Consider the following 16,935-nt stretch of genomic DNA (forward strand, 5'->3'; position numbering starts at 1 on the left):
TAAACTAAGAATACAAATCTAAATATCGCTACCTCTTGAAAAATGATTTTAATGACATTTTATATGGTTGTGAGTACTTAAGTTCCTATTTTGAATTAATTTCATTTTATTTTTTTCAAGATTGAAATGCCCTTATGAAACAGCTGTGGAGTTAGCTGCTCTCTGTCTACAAGGTACGTTAATCTTTAGTAGTAATTAGCATTTTAATGTTACTGCTTTTTATTTCAACAAATGAGTGTCCACAGTATACCAGGCCCAGAGCTTAGCTTTGGGGATATAAATGAATATGACATGGTCTCTGTCCCCAAGTGGCTTGCAGTCCAGTGAGGAGGGCAAGGAGTAGCAAGGACTGCAGTGCAGTTCCTTCAGGAACAGAGACGTGCAGGAGGTTTGGACAAGGAAGGCCCATTGTGGGGATGAGAAGACCATGAGTCAAGGAACCAAGGCACAAAAGTGCAGAGAGGTTAGAAGCAGTTGAATGGTGCTGCAGAGTGAAGTTCAAGAATTTGGACAGGTGGATGACCTCGGGCCCCATTTAAAGAGAAAGAATTTCATGCAGTCAGTAGTGACACCTTTGAAAGCTCTTAAGAGGCAGCAGGCCTGGCCGGATATGCACTTTAGAAAGGCCACGTTGGCTGTATGGGAAGAAGGGATTGGAGCAGGACCGAGACTGGGACTGGGAGCCCAGTGAGGAGGTGCTGCTGTAACAGAAGGGAAAGGAAACTGACTAGGGCAGGGGCTTGCATGCACATACACACACACACATACATACACACACACACACACACACACACACACCAAGAAATAGCATTATAGCATTGGCAGTACAAGGAGAAGTAATTGGTGATTAGACTTAGGTGTTGAGGGAGGAGTTTGAGATGATTCTCAGGCTGTTTCCAGGGATGGATAGAGGTTAGAAGAGGTGAGCTCCAGTGGAGGAAATGGTCTGCATTGGGCCTCTTGGCTAAGAGGTTCTAGAAGCTCCAGCAGGTTCTTGAGTACCTGAATCTGGCTCGCTCAGAGAGGTCAGGCTGGAAGCATTAATGTCAGGGCTGGCGGGGTGCGAAGGGTATTTTTGCATGTGAGTGGGAACTGGATGGTAAGAGGTCTGCCTGCATGATTGTCAGTGTTGGCCGTTTATCTGTGTGATGCCCTGGCGGTTTGTAGTTTCGGATGCAGAAGAAACACTTGCTAAAGTCTCTAGCACTAATTAAGAGAATACTAATGTGCAACTGCACATCGGGATTTCATTAGTACATCAGATAGACATATGTTGTGCACTTGTTTGCCAGTGTGTTCATCAGCTTCTACTGGATTATGGATTATGATATATTCATTCATCATTAGCAATTATTTATGAACACCATAATGAGAATTGACTTCTCACTTTTGTGTTTGGCCAGTTTTTAAAAGTGGAACTGAGAGGTTTTTTCAAATTATAAAATTAGTACATACTTACTACAGAATATCAGGACAGCAACCCACCAATCAGACAAGTAGAAGGAAGGAAAGAACCCACTGTCCTACCAGCCACAGGCAACCAGAATTTCTGTCTGTGAGTTTTGAGTGGACTTTTGAAAATGTGATTTTTATCAGTCATCTGCAAATTTTTATGTGTTTTTTAACTTGGTATTTTAGTATGTGTATTTTGTCATGTTTACACTCATAAAGATGGTTTTTAATGACCGTAGGATGCTCCCATGACCTGAAACTTCTATTCCTCAGTCACCTTTTAATTCCTGTTGTCTTGAACTCCTGGCCTCAAGCGATCCTCCCACCTCAGCCTCCCAGAGCACCTGGAATTACAGGCATGAGCCACTGCACCCAGACTCTTAATTCTTATTATCTAATGGGGACTTGGCATGTAGTAGATGCTTGGTAAGTGCAGAGTGAGTTGAATGAATGAGATTGGAGAGATCTTCTCACCCCACCCCCGCCAAGAACTTTAAAGGCAGAGCCTTTAAACTGGTGGTAGAGTTGATGGTAATGTCATCTATAGCCATCTGTGCCAAATACAGTGCTTCCTATGTATTTTTCTGATATGACAGTCTTTATGGCAAGTGCTAATAATGACAGGCATGGCTTGGAGAACATGGCAGTGGCCTCTGCACTCCGGCCACTCACCCACTTAGCAAGCGGCTTTCCTCTACCCTAGAGTTCCTGAGCTGCCAGAGGTCACACCATCAGGCTTGACAGCCCAGCAGTAGATGTCAGGGTGTCATTAATGAGACAAAAGCATCTATGTCAGACGCAAGGCCATTAATCCACTGGAAAGGTTTCCTCTTAAAGCCATTGGCACAATATTGCAAGCTTGTACGTTGTCCTGAAAGATCAGAGGATGAGGTGCACATATTACCATCCCACCCCATTGTAATGAAGCCCTCACCATACTTAACAGAGTAGTGTAGAACCAAAACCTTGCCCCAGAGCTGAGACAGACACAAATAAGGTCAGTTCTCTGTGATCTTTCTTGGAGAAATTATCCATTTGAGCTGAAATCAAAATGTCAGTGTGATTTTAAGATACAATTGTTGGCGGGGCGCGGTGGCTCACACCTGTAATCCCAGCACTTTGGGAAGCCGAGGCGGGTGGATTACCTGAGGTCCAGAGTTCAAGACCAGCCTGGCCAACATGGCAAAACTCCGTCTCTACCAAAAATACAAAAATTAGCCATGCATGGTGGTGGACACCTGTAATCCCAACTACTTGGGAAGCTGAAGCAGGAGAATTGCTTGAACCCAGGAGATGGAGGTTGCAGTGAGCCAAGATCGCACCACTGCGCTCCAGCCTGGGTGACAGAGTGAGACTTCATCTCAAAAAAAAAAAAAAAAAAAAAAAAACAATTATTATGTCAGAAAGAAATAAAAAGACTTGGCTGGGCATGGTGGCTCATGCCTGTAATCTCAGCACTTTTGGAGGCTGAGGTGGGTGGATCGCTTGGGCCCAGGAGTTTGAGACCAGCTTGGGCAACATGGCAAAACCCCGTCTCTACAAAAAATAAAAAAATTAGCCAGGTATAGTGGTGTGCACCTATAATGCCAGCTACAGACTGAGCTGGGAGGATCACCTGAGCCAGGGGAGGTTGAGGTTCAAGGTTGCAGAGAGCTGTGATCACGCCACTGCACTCCAGCCTGGGCAACTAAGAGCCTTTCTCAAAAAGAAAAGAAAAGGAAAGGAAAGGGAAAGGACTGAAGACTTAGACACAAGAGGAGGCTCTTGTTACATTGTCCCTCCGTGCCCCCTCTTCCCAACCCCGTTCTGTGAGTAAATGCTACAGCCTGCTTTCCACTTCAACCACAGCTGAGCTAGCTCGTCTGGGACTCTAAAGATCACTAGAGCATCTCTGCAGGTTTGAATAAAAAGGAAGGGTTGTGTTTCCTCCTGTGCTTGAGCCTTGAAGACATGTCTTGCTGTGGTTGTCCTCGGTGCCTCCTGAGTTGTGATACAGTGGCCCTGCGGGGTGGCTGTGCTCTTTTGGGAACTAAATTTGTAGTAGATTTAAAAATTAAACCAAGTAAAAGGAAAAGAAGGGGAGAACTAATAGGCCACTCGTCTGTTGCACGCCTGTGCTCTTGTTTCATTCTTGTAACAATTCCCGTTTTACAAATCAGGCACCGGAGACCCAGAGATGTTAAGTGACTTGCCTGCAGTCACACAGATAGATTATGTTAGAATTGGGATCCAAGCCCTCTTGTGTCTGAGCTGTTTCCACCACCCTCCACGGCCTCCTAGAGCTGAGGCCTGGCTGCAGAGGTTGCAAACTGAGTGAAGTGTTAGTTGATGGGATCTGATGTGTGCAGCACAGGTTCTTAAAAGTGTTTTCCAGGGTAGCCACATTAGCATTACATGGGGACTTGTTAGAAAAGCCAGTTCTCGGCTGGACGCGGTGGCTCAAGCCTGTAATCCCAGCACTTTGGGAGGCCGAGACGGGCAGATCACATCACGAGGTCAGGAGATCGAGATCATCCTGGCTAACACGGTGAAACCCCGTCTCTACTAAAAAATACAAAAAACTAGCCGGGCGAGGTGGTGGGCGCCTGTAGTCCCAGCTACTCAGGAGGCTAAGGCAGGAGAATGGCGTAAACCCGGGAGGCGGAGCTTGCAGTGAGCTGAGATCCGGCCACTGCACTCCAGCCTGGGCAACAGAGCGAGACACCGTCTCAAAAAAAAAGAAAAGCCAGTTCTCAGGCCTGGTTCCAGATCTAGGGATTCAAAAACTCTGGGGGCGGGGCCCAGTGATGTGCGTTTTAACCAGCTCGCCAGGTGATTCTGATGCGCACCCGAGTTCAAAAGCCACTATTATAGATCAGTGATTTTTCCAACAAATGTGCAGAGCCTTTAAACTGGCAGCCTGTGACCTGGGCATCTTGTTAAAAGGCAGGTTTTGCTTTCATAGGTCTCAGGTGGGGCCTCAGGGTCTGCCTTTTGGGCAAGCTCCCAGCGGATGGCAGTGCTGTTGGTGTGTGGTCCACACTCGGTGTAGCCTTGTGTTAGAGGGAACGCTAGAGGATTCCTTTTCATTCTGGGATCTGCTTTCTGAGCTGCAGGGGGTCGAGGAGAGTGGGTTTTGTCATCATGCCCTGTATCAGGAGGCCACCTGTATCCTCAGGCCCTCCGTCCTGTGGGGGACTTGGCAAGGGCAGCACAAATTGGGCTTCTTGCTCGGATCCCTTGTGTGTCTGCTCCTCCCTCCTTTCTGCACAGCTGTCTCCCTCCCAGGTTCTGCCTGACTTTCCGCAGTTGCTCCTGCAGCCCTCGCACCCCTCCTCCCTGTCTCCCTCCCTCTCTCCCTTTCCCTCCCTTCCTAGTTTTCCCCTGGATGCTGCATGTGCTGAATTCTTGATCCATCCTCTCCAGCACTGCAGACCCTGAGGTGCTGCTCTGACCTACCCTTAACAAGAGCCTTGTTAAATGGATGTTTCTGGGCAGATCCTCATTCCCTGTGATTGCCTTTTATTGCAAATTCAGGGTTCTACCACTTCATGGGGAAAATGTAACTGGGGCCTCCCTGGGTGGGAACAGCAGTGGAGAGAAAGACAGTAATAACTACGATGATGCTGTATCACCCAACAGGGAGGACATTAGAATGCTTCTAGGATTTTGAGTGTACATACGACTACCCAAGTGAGAGTTAAGTCTTCCCGAAAGGAGAGAGTTACACATTAGCAGGGGGACCTGTGCTTTAAAATCATGCAAAATGCCTTTGGACGTGGTTGCAGCAATAACTGAAAGCATTCAATGTCTCCTGTTTTTCTCCCTTTTATGAAACTTACAGCGGAGCTTGGGGAGTGCGAGCTTCCAGAACACACACCAGAGCTTGTGTCTGAGTTTCGGTTCATTCCAAATCAGACAGAAGCGATGGAATATGATATCTTCCAGAGATGGAAAGAGTGCAGGTACCTTGATGCAACTGTCTAGCATTTTGATATATCTATTTTGTCATAAATAAGTGTTGGTTATACTCCTTTATCTACCAGTAGAATTGCTCTATTGATGGCCATAAAACTGTAGCTCCAACTCTTCTCTCCTCGTGTCAGTCCTGTTTTTCCAAAGGCCCACATCTTGTCCTTTTTATTGTTGAGCGAGTCTCGCTCTGTTGCCCAGGCCAGAGTGCAGTGGCACTATCTTGGCTCACTGAATCCTTGACCTCCTGCCTCAGCCTCCCGAGCAGCGGGGATTATAGGCATACGCCACCATGCCTGGCTCATTTTTCTATTTTTTGTAGAGATGAAGTTTCACCATGTTGTCCAGGCTGGTCTCAAACTCCTGAGCTCAAGTGATCTTCCACCTCAGCCTCCCAAAGTGTTAGGATTACAGGCAGGAGCCACCGCACCTGGCTAGCTGTCTCTCAAGAGATGTGCAGCAAGAACCAAACCACACTCCTTTTCTCTCTCTGCAGACAGAGCCTGGTTCTGATTTGTTTATTGCAGCCAGAGGAGCCATTGCTGTCTTAGTGACACCCCAGGGCATCCCAGACACTCTCACATACTTGCATCTCTGGGACCTCAGGGCCTGAACCTTCTGAAACAAGCACTTTAGAAATACACCCTGTCATATAGGAACATACACATTTGAGACCATGTGTTGTACAGTGTTACATTTCAGGAAATGTGATCATCATACCTAAATCCAGCAGTGTCGTTTATCCCTTTTGTTTTTTCCCTCCATTCCCCTGCAGGCACCACTTTCATGCCTGCACTACCAACTCCACCCCTCACTCACGGGTTTCCTAAATGTTAACCGTTCCTCCCTCCCATCCCATCTTCCCCAAACACTGCCTCTTCCAGGTCACCCTTGAACTCTGGAGCTTAGCGTGACTTTCTCTTGTCCCTCAGCCATTCTGAAAAGCTCCTGTGACTATTTTAGTGGAAGGTGGCATTAGTCCATTCTCATTGTGTAACACTGAAGCAATGTAAATGTCTGTGGGTATGGCACACCCCACCCACACACTTACAAATCCACTGTCCTCCCTGCAGGAAGCCATCATTGGCAGTCTGTAGTCTTTTCCTTTTGCATTTACATATACAACATTGTTTCATTGTTTCCTTAAGTGATCATGTTGTAAGCACTGTTCTGTGCTTCTTTTCTTTCTTTCTTTCTTTCTCTCTCTCTCTCTCTCTCTCTCTCTCTCTCTCTTCTTTCCTTTTCTTTTCTTTTCTTTTCTTCTTCCTTTTTTTTTGAGATGAAGTTTCACTCTTTTTGCCCAGGCAGCAGTGCAGTGACACGATCTTGGATCTCGGCTCACTACAACCTCCGCCTCCCAGGTTTAAGTGATTCTCCTGCCTCAGCCTCCCAAGTAGCTGGGATTACAGGCACGCACCACCACGCCCGGCTAATTCTGTATTTTTAGCAGAGATGGAGTTTTACCATGTTGGTCAGGCTGATCTCGAACTCCTGACCTCAAGTGATCCACCCACCTTGGCCTCCCAAAGTGCTGGGATTACAGGCGTGAGCCACTGTGCCCGGCCTGTTCTGTGGTCTTTCTAGTCAATTAACAGTAAGTTCTTGGGAATCTTTTTGTATTACTATAATTTGGTGTCCCTCATTGCTTTAATTGCTGCATAACGTTCCATAGTAAGGCCGTGCCCTTCAGAATCCTGTGGGCTTACAAGTTGCAGTTTACATGTATTTCCATTGGTTTTTCTAAGGGGAAAGAGCCCTGCCCAGGCGGAACTCTCCTATCTGAATAAAGCGAAGTGGCTGGAAATGTATGGGGTAGACATGCACGTTGTCAGGGTAAGAACTGTGTGCGTTTAAGTACTTTGGTTTTACAGTTACTGAAAAATGTATGAACATTATGCAAATAAAATAACTTGTGGTGAGGAAACTGTTTTTGCATTTTGCATTCTGCTGTGTGACGACCTGTTAGAACCCTCTACCGATTGTCACTTCGTTTGTTTGTAGGGAAGAGATGGCTGTGAATATTCTCTTGGACTGACCCCGACAGGCATATTAATCTTTGAAGGAGCTAACAAAATAGGCTTATTCTTTTGGTAATTTAGTTTTGTCTAATATTAAAAATGTCTTTTCCTATTTTGTGGTGGAATTCTATGTGATGGATGATTATTGAGGGGTATCTGCAACACCCAGATTCATCCTCAGAGCACGTGGTGCTGCTGTTGTGGGTCTGTGGCAGTTGCACTGAAACTTCTGGATAATCACACTTGAATGAATGTTGTTTTTTTTTTTTTCAGTCTAAGCTTTAAAAGTAGAAAGGAAACTGCTATTTGATGTGTAGATGGTTTTACTGCAGATTGTACTTTTAAAATGCTTTCTGTCTGACTAGGCCTAAAATTACCAAAATGGATTTTAAAAAGAGCAAATTGACACTCGTGGTGGTCGAGGATGATGATCAGGTAGGCCTTGCTCCCGTTTCTTCCCCTTTGCTGTGAAAATCCTGCGTCACTGTTGCAAATGCCCACTCGAGGCCCTTGTGCTTCCTCTTTAAGGGACGTGAGCAAGAGCACACGTTTGTGTTCCGGTTAGACAGTGCCAGGACCTGCAAACACCTTTGGAAGTGTGCAGTTGAGCACCACGCGTTCTTCCGACTGCGGACGCCAGGAAACAGCAAATCCAATAGATCCGACTTTATCAGGCTGGGCTCTCGCTTCAGATTCAGGTAGGGAGCCATTTCTGCAATACGGATCACGTCTTCTGAAGGAGGGCAACTGTGATTTCTTTCTTGTGTGCGAGTAGAGTGATGAATTTGTGTCCAGAAGCTTAGGTTGTATGTCCCGTCCCCACTTTTCTTAAGGTGAGTCACTGAACCTCTTTTGATGCTCGTTGATAAAATGGAACTAATAGCAAAATTGTTAATAACTGACATTTAGCCAGAGCTGTGCTGTTCAGTACAGTAGCCACTAGCCACATGTGGCAATTTAAGTTAATGAATATGAAATAAAGTTTACAATGTAATTCTTCAATATCGCTAGTCATATTTCAAGTGGCCAAGAAGCCACATGTGGCTAGTGGCTGCCATATTAGACAGTATCGACACAGGACACAGGATCATTGTGAAAAGTTCTGTTGGCCAGCACTGTGCCGGAACTGTTCATATACCCTTAATAAGGTAGGTTGATTATCCCCATTTTACAGGTAAGGAAACCAGGGCCAGAGCTATTACGCTTAATAGTGGTAGAGCCGAGATTCAACCCCGTGAACTCTGGCTGCTAAATTTCTAACTGCTATTGTATTGCCTTTTGCATGCCAGTGTCCAGAAATTTGGGATGGTTAAGAATGAGAGCACATATCAATGTGTGTGCATGTAACCCAGGGTAGGATGAGTAGATACTTGAATCTGAAAAGAGCCTGCAAACATCGAGAGCTTATTCTGATATATTTTTGCTTATCATCCTAAGACCATTCTTCTCAGAGTGTATGAAAACTTTCTTGGTGTTAAAAATGAGAACAGCAACCTCATCTGAGACATTTGCAGTCAGAATCTATGGGTATGTGTGTGTGTGTATGTGTAAGGCCTGGCAGTATGCATTTAAAATGCACTCCCAGGGTTTTTGAAGCCCATTTACATTTGAGAATCGCAGTTACGATATCTAAAACTTCACATGGTTTCATAACCTCTACCCACACATGGCACATCCCTGAACTCTATTTAAATGTCAAAAGATTTGCTCATTTCAAATATTTCTACTGTGCAAGGAAATGGCTACGAACTTCTGTTTAAAGAATTATTTTGTTTTAAATACTCCAAGGGGTCGGGGTGGGGTCGGTGGGGGTCAGTGGTGGGAAGACCAAGCTCTTTTTGAGAAACAGTCAAATCCCAGGGTCCTGTGGAGGATGCAGAGGTTACCAGAGACCCTCTGCAGGATGCTGGTGTCTACTCAGGGTGGAGTGAGGCGGGAAGGCCAAGTCAGGGCAGTTGCCAAGGCAGGCTTTTCTCTCCTGGGAGGAAGCTGCCCCAGGCTTAGTCCCAGACCATGTTCCTTTCTGCTCGTCTAGAAGTGTAAGAAGGAAGGGAGTTTGGAGAAGAAGAGGTTGCCCCTTAGAGGCACGCAGAGCGGGTGACAAATGGTGACTAAGAGCAACTGGAATGAAGCAGTTGAGGGGTAGATCAGATGAAACCAGCAACCTCCTGGAATCTGCAGCCGGGCATCACATTGGTTGAAACCCAAAAAGCCTTAGTGAAATCAGTAATGTTTGCCTTGGCAAAGCCTAGTTAAGTGGGTATTGATAACAGTCTTTTAAAACATGGGTTAAATGTCTATGCAGTGTGTTCCGTGAAAAGTTGTTTTATGTGAAAATCGATGTTCTCTTAATGAGATGTTTCAAACCTGCTTGGTTTTTGCAGCCAAGTGGCTGATACCTAAATTGCAGGTTTTGTCCTTTGGTGGAAATATCTGGCCCTGGACTGTAGCCTGGACTTGGCAAAGGAGATTTTATTTCCAAATGGAAGGCTAAACTTTGTGTTTCTTTACCCAAGTGAGTTCAGGCTAAGTTGAAACGTACATTGGAGCTCTTGGAAATAAAAGTGCACTTTCAAAAACATGTAACGTACTGAGATTCTGATATTGATAACACATAAGAAAATATTTACTTCCCAGTGGGCGGACAGAATATCAAGCTACACATGGCTCCAGGTTACGAAGAACCAGCACCTTTGAGAGGAAGCCTAGTAAACGTTATCCATCCCGGAGACATTCAACGTTCAAAGGTTGTGTGTTTTTCATTCTGCCTTGGAATTTTACATTATGCTTGAGTCATTTAAGCCCTCAAGGAGCTTGGTCAAGCAGCTTATGAAGAAAGTTCCCGCAGTTCTCCAGCCTGGAGCTTTTGGAAAAATAATCTCAGTGGTGTTCTTTTAATGGGACCTGGCCTCTTCTGCCATCCCTCTGTCATTAGTGTTTCCCTCGGATGTGTTCATTTATTTCTTCCCTTTCTCCATATTTCTTCCCATGTGCCTCTTAGCTTCTTTTAGACCTGGGCTCAAGCCCCGGGACCTCAGGAATATCATAGAGAAACACCTTTCTTGCCTATAGAAGATACTATATCTCCACCATCTTGCAATTTTAAGTGCGGACATCAGGCCCATGCTAACTGGAATTCTGACCACGTACAAGTAGATGAAGAACTTTTAGATACTTGACTCAAGTCCCACAGTCAGTCCAAACTTTCCTCACACTTAAATGTAGCCAGGCCCTAGAATGCCCGCCCTCTTCCCGTCTCCAAGCCCTCTGAACCTTGTCTATCAGTTACAGCCAAGGCCTCATACCTGTATGAGACCTGGAGCACAGGACAACTCAGTCAGTGAATGAGCAAGCCAGGCTCATTTCTGTTGGATCGCAGCCTCCAGATCCCATCTCATAGCTCTTCTTTTTCTACACTAGATTGCTTCCCCACTTAGGATGCCCAGTTAGCACTCAGTGTTGGCTCTTTTATGGCAGAGCCTCTGCACTCCCAGCCTCCTGGCCCCTCCTGTATATGATTTCCTTGTGGCCACTCCATGCATTTTTCTTGGCTCAGGACTTAGTGGGCCTCCATGGGACCTGGTACCTCTACTTGTTCCCTTCTAGAGTCTGTAACTTCGTGTTCCCCACCATTCTTTCCTTTATGAAGCACCAGCGCAATAGCATGACTACCTGAAATTCTTCTTCACTCCCAGCTGCTTTAGTGGAGGAAAAATGCCCACAGCACCGGAAATAGTCCTGCCATTCGAGAGAGGCCAGGGGATGGGAGCGTGTCCAGAGAAGGGCAATGGGTTGATGAAGGGTGGCCACAGTGCCCAGGAGGAAGGGGCCAGAACACTCTCTATTCTGTTCCGTGAGGAGGATTATGCTTGTGTGTGTAGTCCACTAGGTCAGAGTTTTCCAGAAATAGCCCAGTGTAAGGAACAATTTTCCAAAGATCAAAAGAGCTGTCTCAAGATAGCAGTGTGCTCCCAGCCCCTACAGGTGTATACAGCACAAAGGGAGGGACCCCCTGGTGTGGCTATCACAGAGGGGAGTGGACATCCTGTGGCTTGACCCCACCAGATGGCTTTAGAGATCTTCTGGGTCCCAGGGTCTGTGATTCTCTTCCCGGTCCCTCTTTTCTGTCCCTTATTTCACTGACGTTTTTCCAGCCAGAGTTCTAGCATCTTCTTTGTGAGGCTTTTAATGATTTCCCCTGCCACATATATCCTTTTAAAAACAAAATGGAGTGTAATAGGCTAAGCTGTACCTCATCCCCCAGACTCTGTCCACACAGACCCTCACGGCCGCCCCGAGGCCCCTTAATCCAGACCCACGCTTGTATTTCATCCCTGATCACCGTGTGCTGTTTTCCTTTTACCCTCTTCTCTGTATCTGCCTTTCTCTGTCTCTAGACTGGGAACTTCTTGAGAGCAAAGATGTGTCTCTTTGTCCCTGCCTCCCAGAGCGTCCAGCCCTGGGAACCTGCTGAGTGGATGGTTGCTGAGTGAATCAGAGGGAGTCATGGTTTACTCTCCCTGAGGAAAGGAGAAGTAGCCACCGTGCAATTCTGCCTGGGTTGGGGTTGGAACGGCTCTGTGATGGTAGAAGTCTCACGTGGCCATTATCTGTCATTGCATGGTGAAAGTGATAAAGTTCTCTAAGATGTCATAACTTTCTGTTTTTCTTTTACAGCAAGCAACCCAGTGATAGCAGCCCAGCTCTGGTGAGTGTCCCTGAGCTCTAGAGCACAGCTCTCCTCTCTAAGGATCGTATTTATTTACAATGTTGACTTTTTCCTTACTACAATGAAATCAGAAAGTACGTCATCTGGTAATTTTTTTCCCCCTTTTTCTGCTGCCTGGCTATTCCATGCTCATGGCTTTCAATAAGTACACAATATAATGTTCCAAGACAGTTTGGTTTTTTTGGAAAACACAGCTGCTTTATTTGAGTAGCTGCATGCTTTATGATAACAGTGGGTGGGAAAGGTAGAGGCCTGTGCACAGCACCGTGTGCTCATGGCGTGGCAGGCAGTGCTGGGAGAGGAAGGCCGTGCTCGTGAGCTAAAGCTGGACGAGAGCAGATGCTAGATTTGCTCAGTGACGTGCAGGTTTTACATCATAGAAGACATTAAACACCTTTACTGAAATTCCTGCAGGAAAAGGAACTTATCACAAGAGTGAAAATTGCCAGCACAGGATTCAGCAAACATTTTCTGTAAAGGGCCAGGTAGTCCATGTTTGAGACTTTGCAGGCTCTGCTGTCTCTTTCACAGCTACTCAGCTCTGCTGTTGTAGCTAGAGGGCCACCGTGGAAATATGTAAATGAGCGAATGTGACTGCATTCTAGTAAAACTTTACTTATAAATATCAGTGGGCCGGATTTGGCCCAAGGGGTGTAGTTTTTACAGGCCTCTTCCCTGGCACAGGTGTCCAGGGTCTTGCCTGTATAGTAGAATGATCTGGTGAGCTATAATTATCTGAAACATCCTCCCCAGCCACACCTCAGGCTCATTGAATCAGTCTCTCAGGGTGGGACTCATATAGCTTGTTTTTAAAGCTGCCCAGGTGAGTCTGCCCAGCATATACCTCTCTTGCTCTCTCTGAAACAGCTGCTTCTCTTATATGAGTTTTGGCTTGTTAAATAGACAAGCTGTCATGTGAGAGAACCACAGACTTGCGTTGTTTGGACCTTTGGTCTGAACTTCAGCCACTGGTAGGTAGCCCAGGTTCGTTAGCCTCTCAGTCATCCTGGGCACAGGTCTCAAGGCAGCTGAGAGGGTGGTCTTTGAGATGGACACAGCTTGACTGTGCCATGCACTGTCAGGACAGTTGGCAGAACGTGGCACGGGGTGGAACGGGTTGCAGATACCCCTGTTAGCGAGGAGAGCCCTGGCTGGGGCATCAAGAGCCCTCCCTCTAGGTACCAGCTGTGTTCTAACCCAGCTCTGGAGACAGGCCTTCCTACTTCTGGGCCTCTGTCTTCTTTTTTGCAAATGAGGAGGCTGGGCTAGATCGGTGTTTTTCCAAACTGTTTTACCCTCTGATTTTCACCCTCTAGAAGAAACCTGATGTCAAAGCCCAACATACAGAACAGACAAATGTGGAGGTCCCCTGGATGAGCTGAGTGGGGAGGGAGAGACCAGTTTCTGCCTGCTCTTCTGCCACTCCTCCCACCTCGTAGCTCCAGGGCACCTTCGAGGAACCCAGGGTTCTAGAGAACACAGCTGGTCCCTCATATGACACAGCCGGAAACTGAACCTCACATCTCTGATTCCAAATCCTACTTTCAGTGTCGTTCTGCCTTTTGTCTCTGGGTTTTGTTCTCAGCATCTGATGAAGGGGCTCGGGGTCCAGTTGAACTGCTTTTTGTCGCCCTCTGCCCTGGAGGGTGGGAGGAGGTTGCAGTATTCTGGATGGGGTTAAGTTGTAGGTCGCTAGATTCACCCCTTTTCTGGGATCCTTCTGGCAGATAGTATGCCAAATGGTATCTGTACCTTTCTTAGCCTGTCGGGGTGTCTTCCTTTTAATTCTCTGGGGCTTGTAAGTTACAGCCCCAATTTCTTTCTTTTGCTGTCTAAGGTGGTGATTATTTTGCTTGTTTCTCCCTAATAAAATTACATTTTCCTCCTAGCATCTAGTGGAGATTATATATTGGGAACCAAAACAAACTTAAAAAAAAAAATTCTGCCAAAAAAAAAAAAAGCCCTGGTAAATATACCCTTTAGGAACAAATGAGCTAATAACTGCTGTTCGCAGCTGTTCAATTGCTCTTCACAGCCTGTGGGATCCCGGGGTGAGTAGGATTGCTATGGGAGCCGTGGATGAAATTGTGCTCTGGGCTCCAGAGGTACTACTAGAAAAATAGCACCTTGCAGAACACTTAACTTACCTGATGAAGTCCAGCTGGAGGTGATCTGGCCCAGAGCCCAGATCTGTATACTGGTCCTCCTCGAAAACCGGAACACAGAACCATTTAGACCCCAAGCAAGACTTATAACGATGATCTGTTTGCTTCTCAGTGTTGGAGAAGCCAGCAATAACACTTGATTTCAAGCACACCTCCTGGCAATAATGGCTGCCTCCTCTGTCCATATGTATCTATATACACACATTTAAGATCATATCAGCCTTTCACTGTGGCTCATGCTTATAATCCCAGCACTTTGGGAGGCTGAGGCTGGAGGATTGCTTGAGCCCAGGAGTTCAGGACCAGCCTGGGCAACATGTGAGATCCCATCTCTTAAAACAAACAAACAAAAAGATTCAATCGAAATAGGATCATGCATGAGGAGCCCTGAGCCTTTTCTCAGTCCCTCTAAGAGCCAAGTTGGTTTAGCAGAAAGAAGACAGGCTTTAGGATTCTGCAGATGTTGATTCTAGCCCTGGCTCCCACTGACCAGCCAGGCGACCCTGAGCAGGTTTCCCAACTCTCTATTAGGCAACCGTTCCTTTATCTGTAAAATGAGGTGGTCACATTTGTTGACCTCATAGCCTAGTTGTGTGAATTAAATAATAACAGATGTGAAGTTCCCAGTACAGAGTCTTGTTTGGAGAGAACATTCCAAAGTGGTGGCCAGATTGTTGGCAGTGTTTTAATAGCAAGGGGACCCACTTGTGGCTCCCACCACAGTACCCAGTGAGAGATGCTCAGGAGGGACTTGTGCCTCCCCCTGCAGTGGGAAGAAGCTCTGCACATCACTGGAGCTTCTAGTGCCAGTGTTGTGGGATGTCCCAGCAATGCCAGGGCAGGCCTGAAATGGAAGTGAAATTACTTGGTTTGCCCCCCTGAAACAGGACCTCTTTTTTGCCACCAAAATAGGACATCGAGGCTGCATTCTGGAATATTTCCTACTGTTTGTGAGCTCTAAAGGGATGAGTGAAAGTGGCTGTCTGTGATTTTCCTTGTTATATGTTCTTTTAAACAGCCAATATATTTTTTTAAAAAGTCATTATGTGGACGCTTCTATTAGAGTATATAGCACATAGCAATAGTTCATGATTGTTGACTAAATCAGTAATAATGCCACTTTACAACCTAAGATATTTTCTTTTTTTTTTTTTTCTGTTTTTTTAGCTCTAAAACAAATCCAGAAGTCCATAATTACCAGGTAAGAAACTGCTTTTAAATGTTTTCTTTAAATAAGGAAAATTTTATAAATAAAATAAAACAAAAAAAAGGTTTTGTAAAGTTTCTACATTTTCTTTAATGAACAGTCATCATATTTATAATCAGATTTTGAGGAAATAATAACAATATTTGTTTTTTTTGAGAAAATGGTAAGAGGAGAGCCCTTTCCTTCTGACCCCTGCCGCTTCTTGGTCATCTGAACTGCCTGTTTTTCTTAACCTTGTCAACTGGCAAGCATCAGGGACCTATGTTTAAGTTTCTGGGTGGCCAGACACAGCCCCTTAGTGGCGTTCCAGTGAAGCAGCTTTTTGTCAAAACGTGTTTTAGGCCTAGGGAACATGAGTCCCTTGAAATGCGCATTCAGGAAAGGATGCTTTGGTCAAGTGTTTGGGAAATGTTGCATCTTTCATTCCCCTTCTTGGATTTTACAGTGTCCACTGAGGTGTGAAAGTACTGAGAAATCCTGCAAGAAAGACAGGTTTTATTTTTTTTTAATTTATTGTTTCCCCAGATTATTTGCGAATTGCTCCCCTCTCACACCCCGATTAAAAAAAAAAAAAAAAACTAGTCTTGGGCTGGCACAGTGGTGTACATCTGTAGTGCCAGCTATTTGGGGAGGCTAAAGCGAGAAGATCACTTGAGCCCGGGAATTCGAGGCTGCAGTGAGCTATTATCATATACCACTGCACTTCAGCCCAGACGACACAGTGAGAACTCATCTATTTAAAAAGACAAACACTAGTCTCAGCCCCTTCATATCTTTTTAAAAAAACACTGGCCTCAGCCTCTCCCATTTTTTGGTGGTGGTGAACTCATTAACACGAATAGTCCGTGGTTTCTAGAACCTTCTTTGTAAAGCACTGTGCTAGGCCCATCGCCTGCAAGCAGGAGCACAGGTACGTTTCCATGGCTGGCATCTTGCTCTTTCTCAGGACGGCCAACCAGGGCCTGTGCCGCCTGCCAGCTCACCCATGCCTGGTAGCATGAAAGGTGTGTGGTTTATAGCTCGGCCTGGATCAAGCACATTCTTCCTGAGCCACCGTGGGTGGCTCTCTCTGGCCATTCACAGCCTTGTACCACCTGGTTCCAACTTCTCTATTTATTTCTCACCACTCCCATCACGCTCCATATGTTCAGCTCACAGGGAATTGCATAATTGTTGTCCCATAATTTCTTCCCACCATTCTTTGCCCATGTTCGTCTGCCTGGAATTCCTTTGCTTCCTATCAGTATATTAAAGTGTCTGTCAAAGAGTCGGCCACGGTGGCTCATGCGTGTAATCCCAGCACTTTGGGAAGCCAAGGCAAGAGGATCACTTGAGCCCAGGCATTCAAGACCAGCCTGGCCAACATAGTGAGACCCCATCTCTATTTTTAAATAATCCCGAGTTCAAGTGATT

General features: G+C 45.9%; 1 protein-coding gene across 1 annotated transcript in view; it reads left to right on the forward strand.

Annotated features, from left to right (window-relative positions):
* The window catches only part of EPB41L4B (erythrocyte membrane protein band 4.1 like 4B), a 154,840-nt gene that overhangs the window by 58,266 nt on the left and 79,639 nt on the right, over positions 1 to 16,935 (forward strand). The window contains 9 exon segments of the mRNA XM_017863790.1: positions 121 to 173; positions 5,276 to 5,396; positions 7,149 to 7,236; positions 7,405 to 7,493; positions 7,787 to 7,856; positions 7,950 to 8,119; positions 10,059 to 10,168; positions 12,099 to 12,129; positions 15,483 to 15,516. Of these exon segments, the coding sequence (XP_017719279.1) occupies positions 121 to 173; positions 5,276 to 5,396; positions 7,149 to 7,236; positions 7,405 to 7,493; positions 7,787 to 7,856; positions 7,950 to 8,119; positions 10,059 to 10,168; positions 12,099 to 12,129; positions 15,483 to 15,516 (766 nt within the window).

This window comes from Rhinopithecus bieti, unplaced genomic scaffold (assembly GCF_001698545.2).
Source record: "Rhinopithecus bieti isolate Rb0 unplaced genomic scaffold, ASM169854v2 scaffold_73599, whole genome shotgun sequence".
Taxonomy (NCBI): Eukaryota; Metazoa; Chordata; class Mammalia; order Primates; family Cercopithecidae; genus Rhinopithecus; species Rhinopithecus bieti.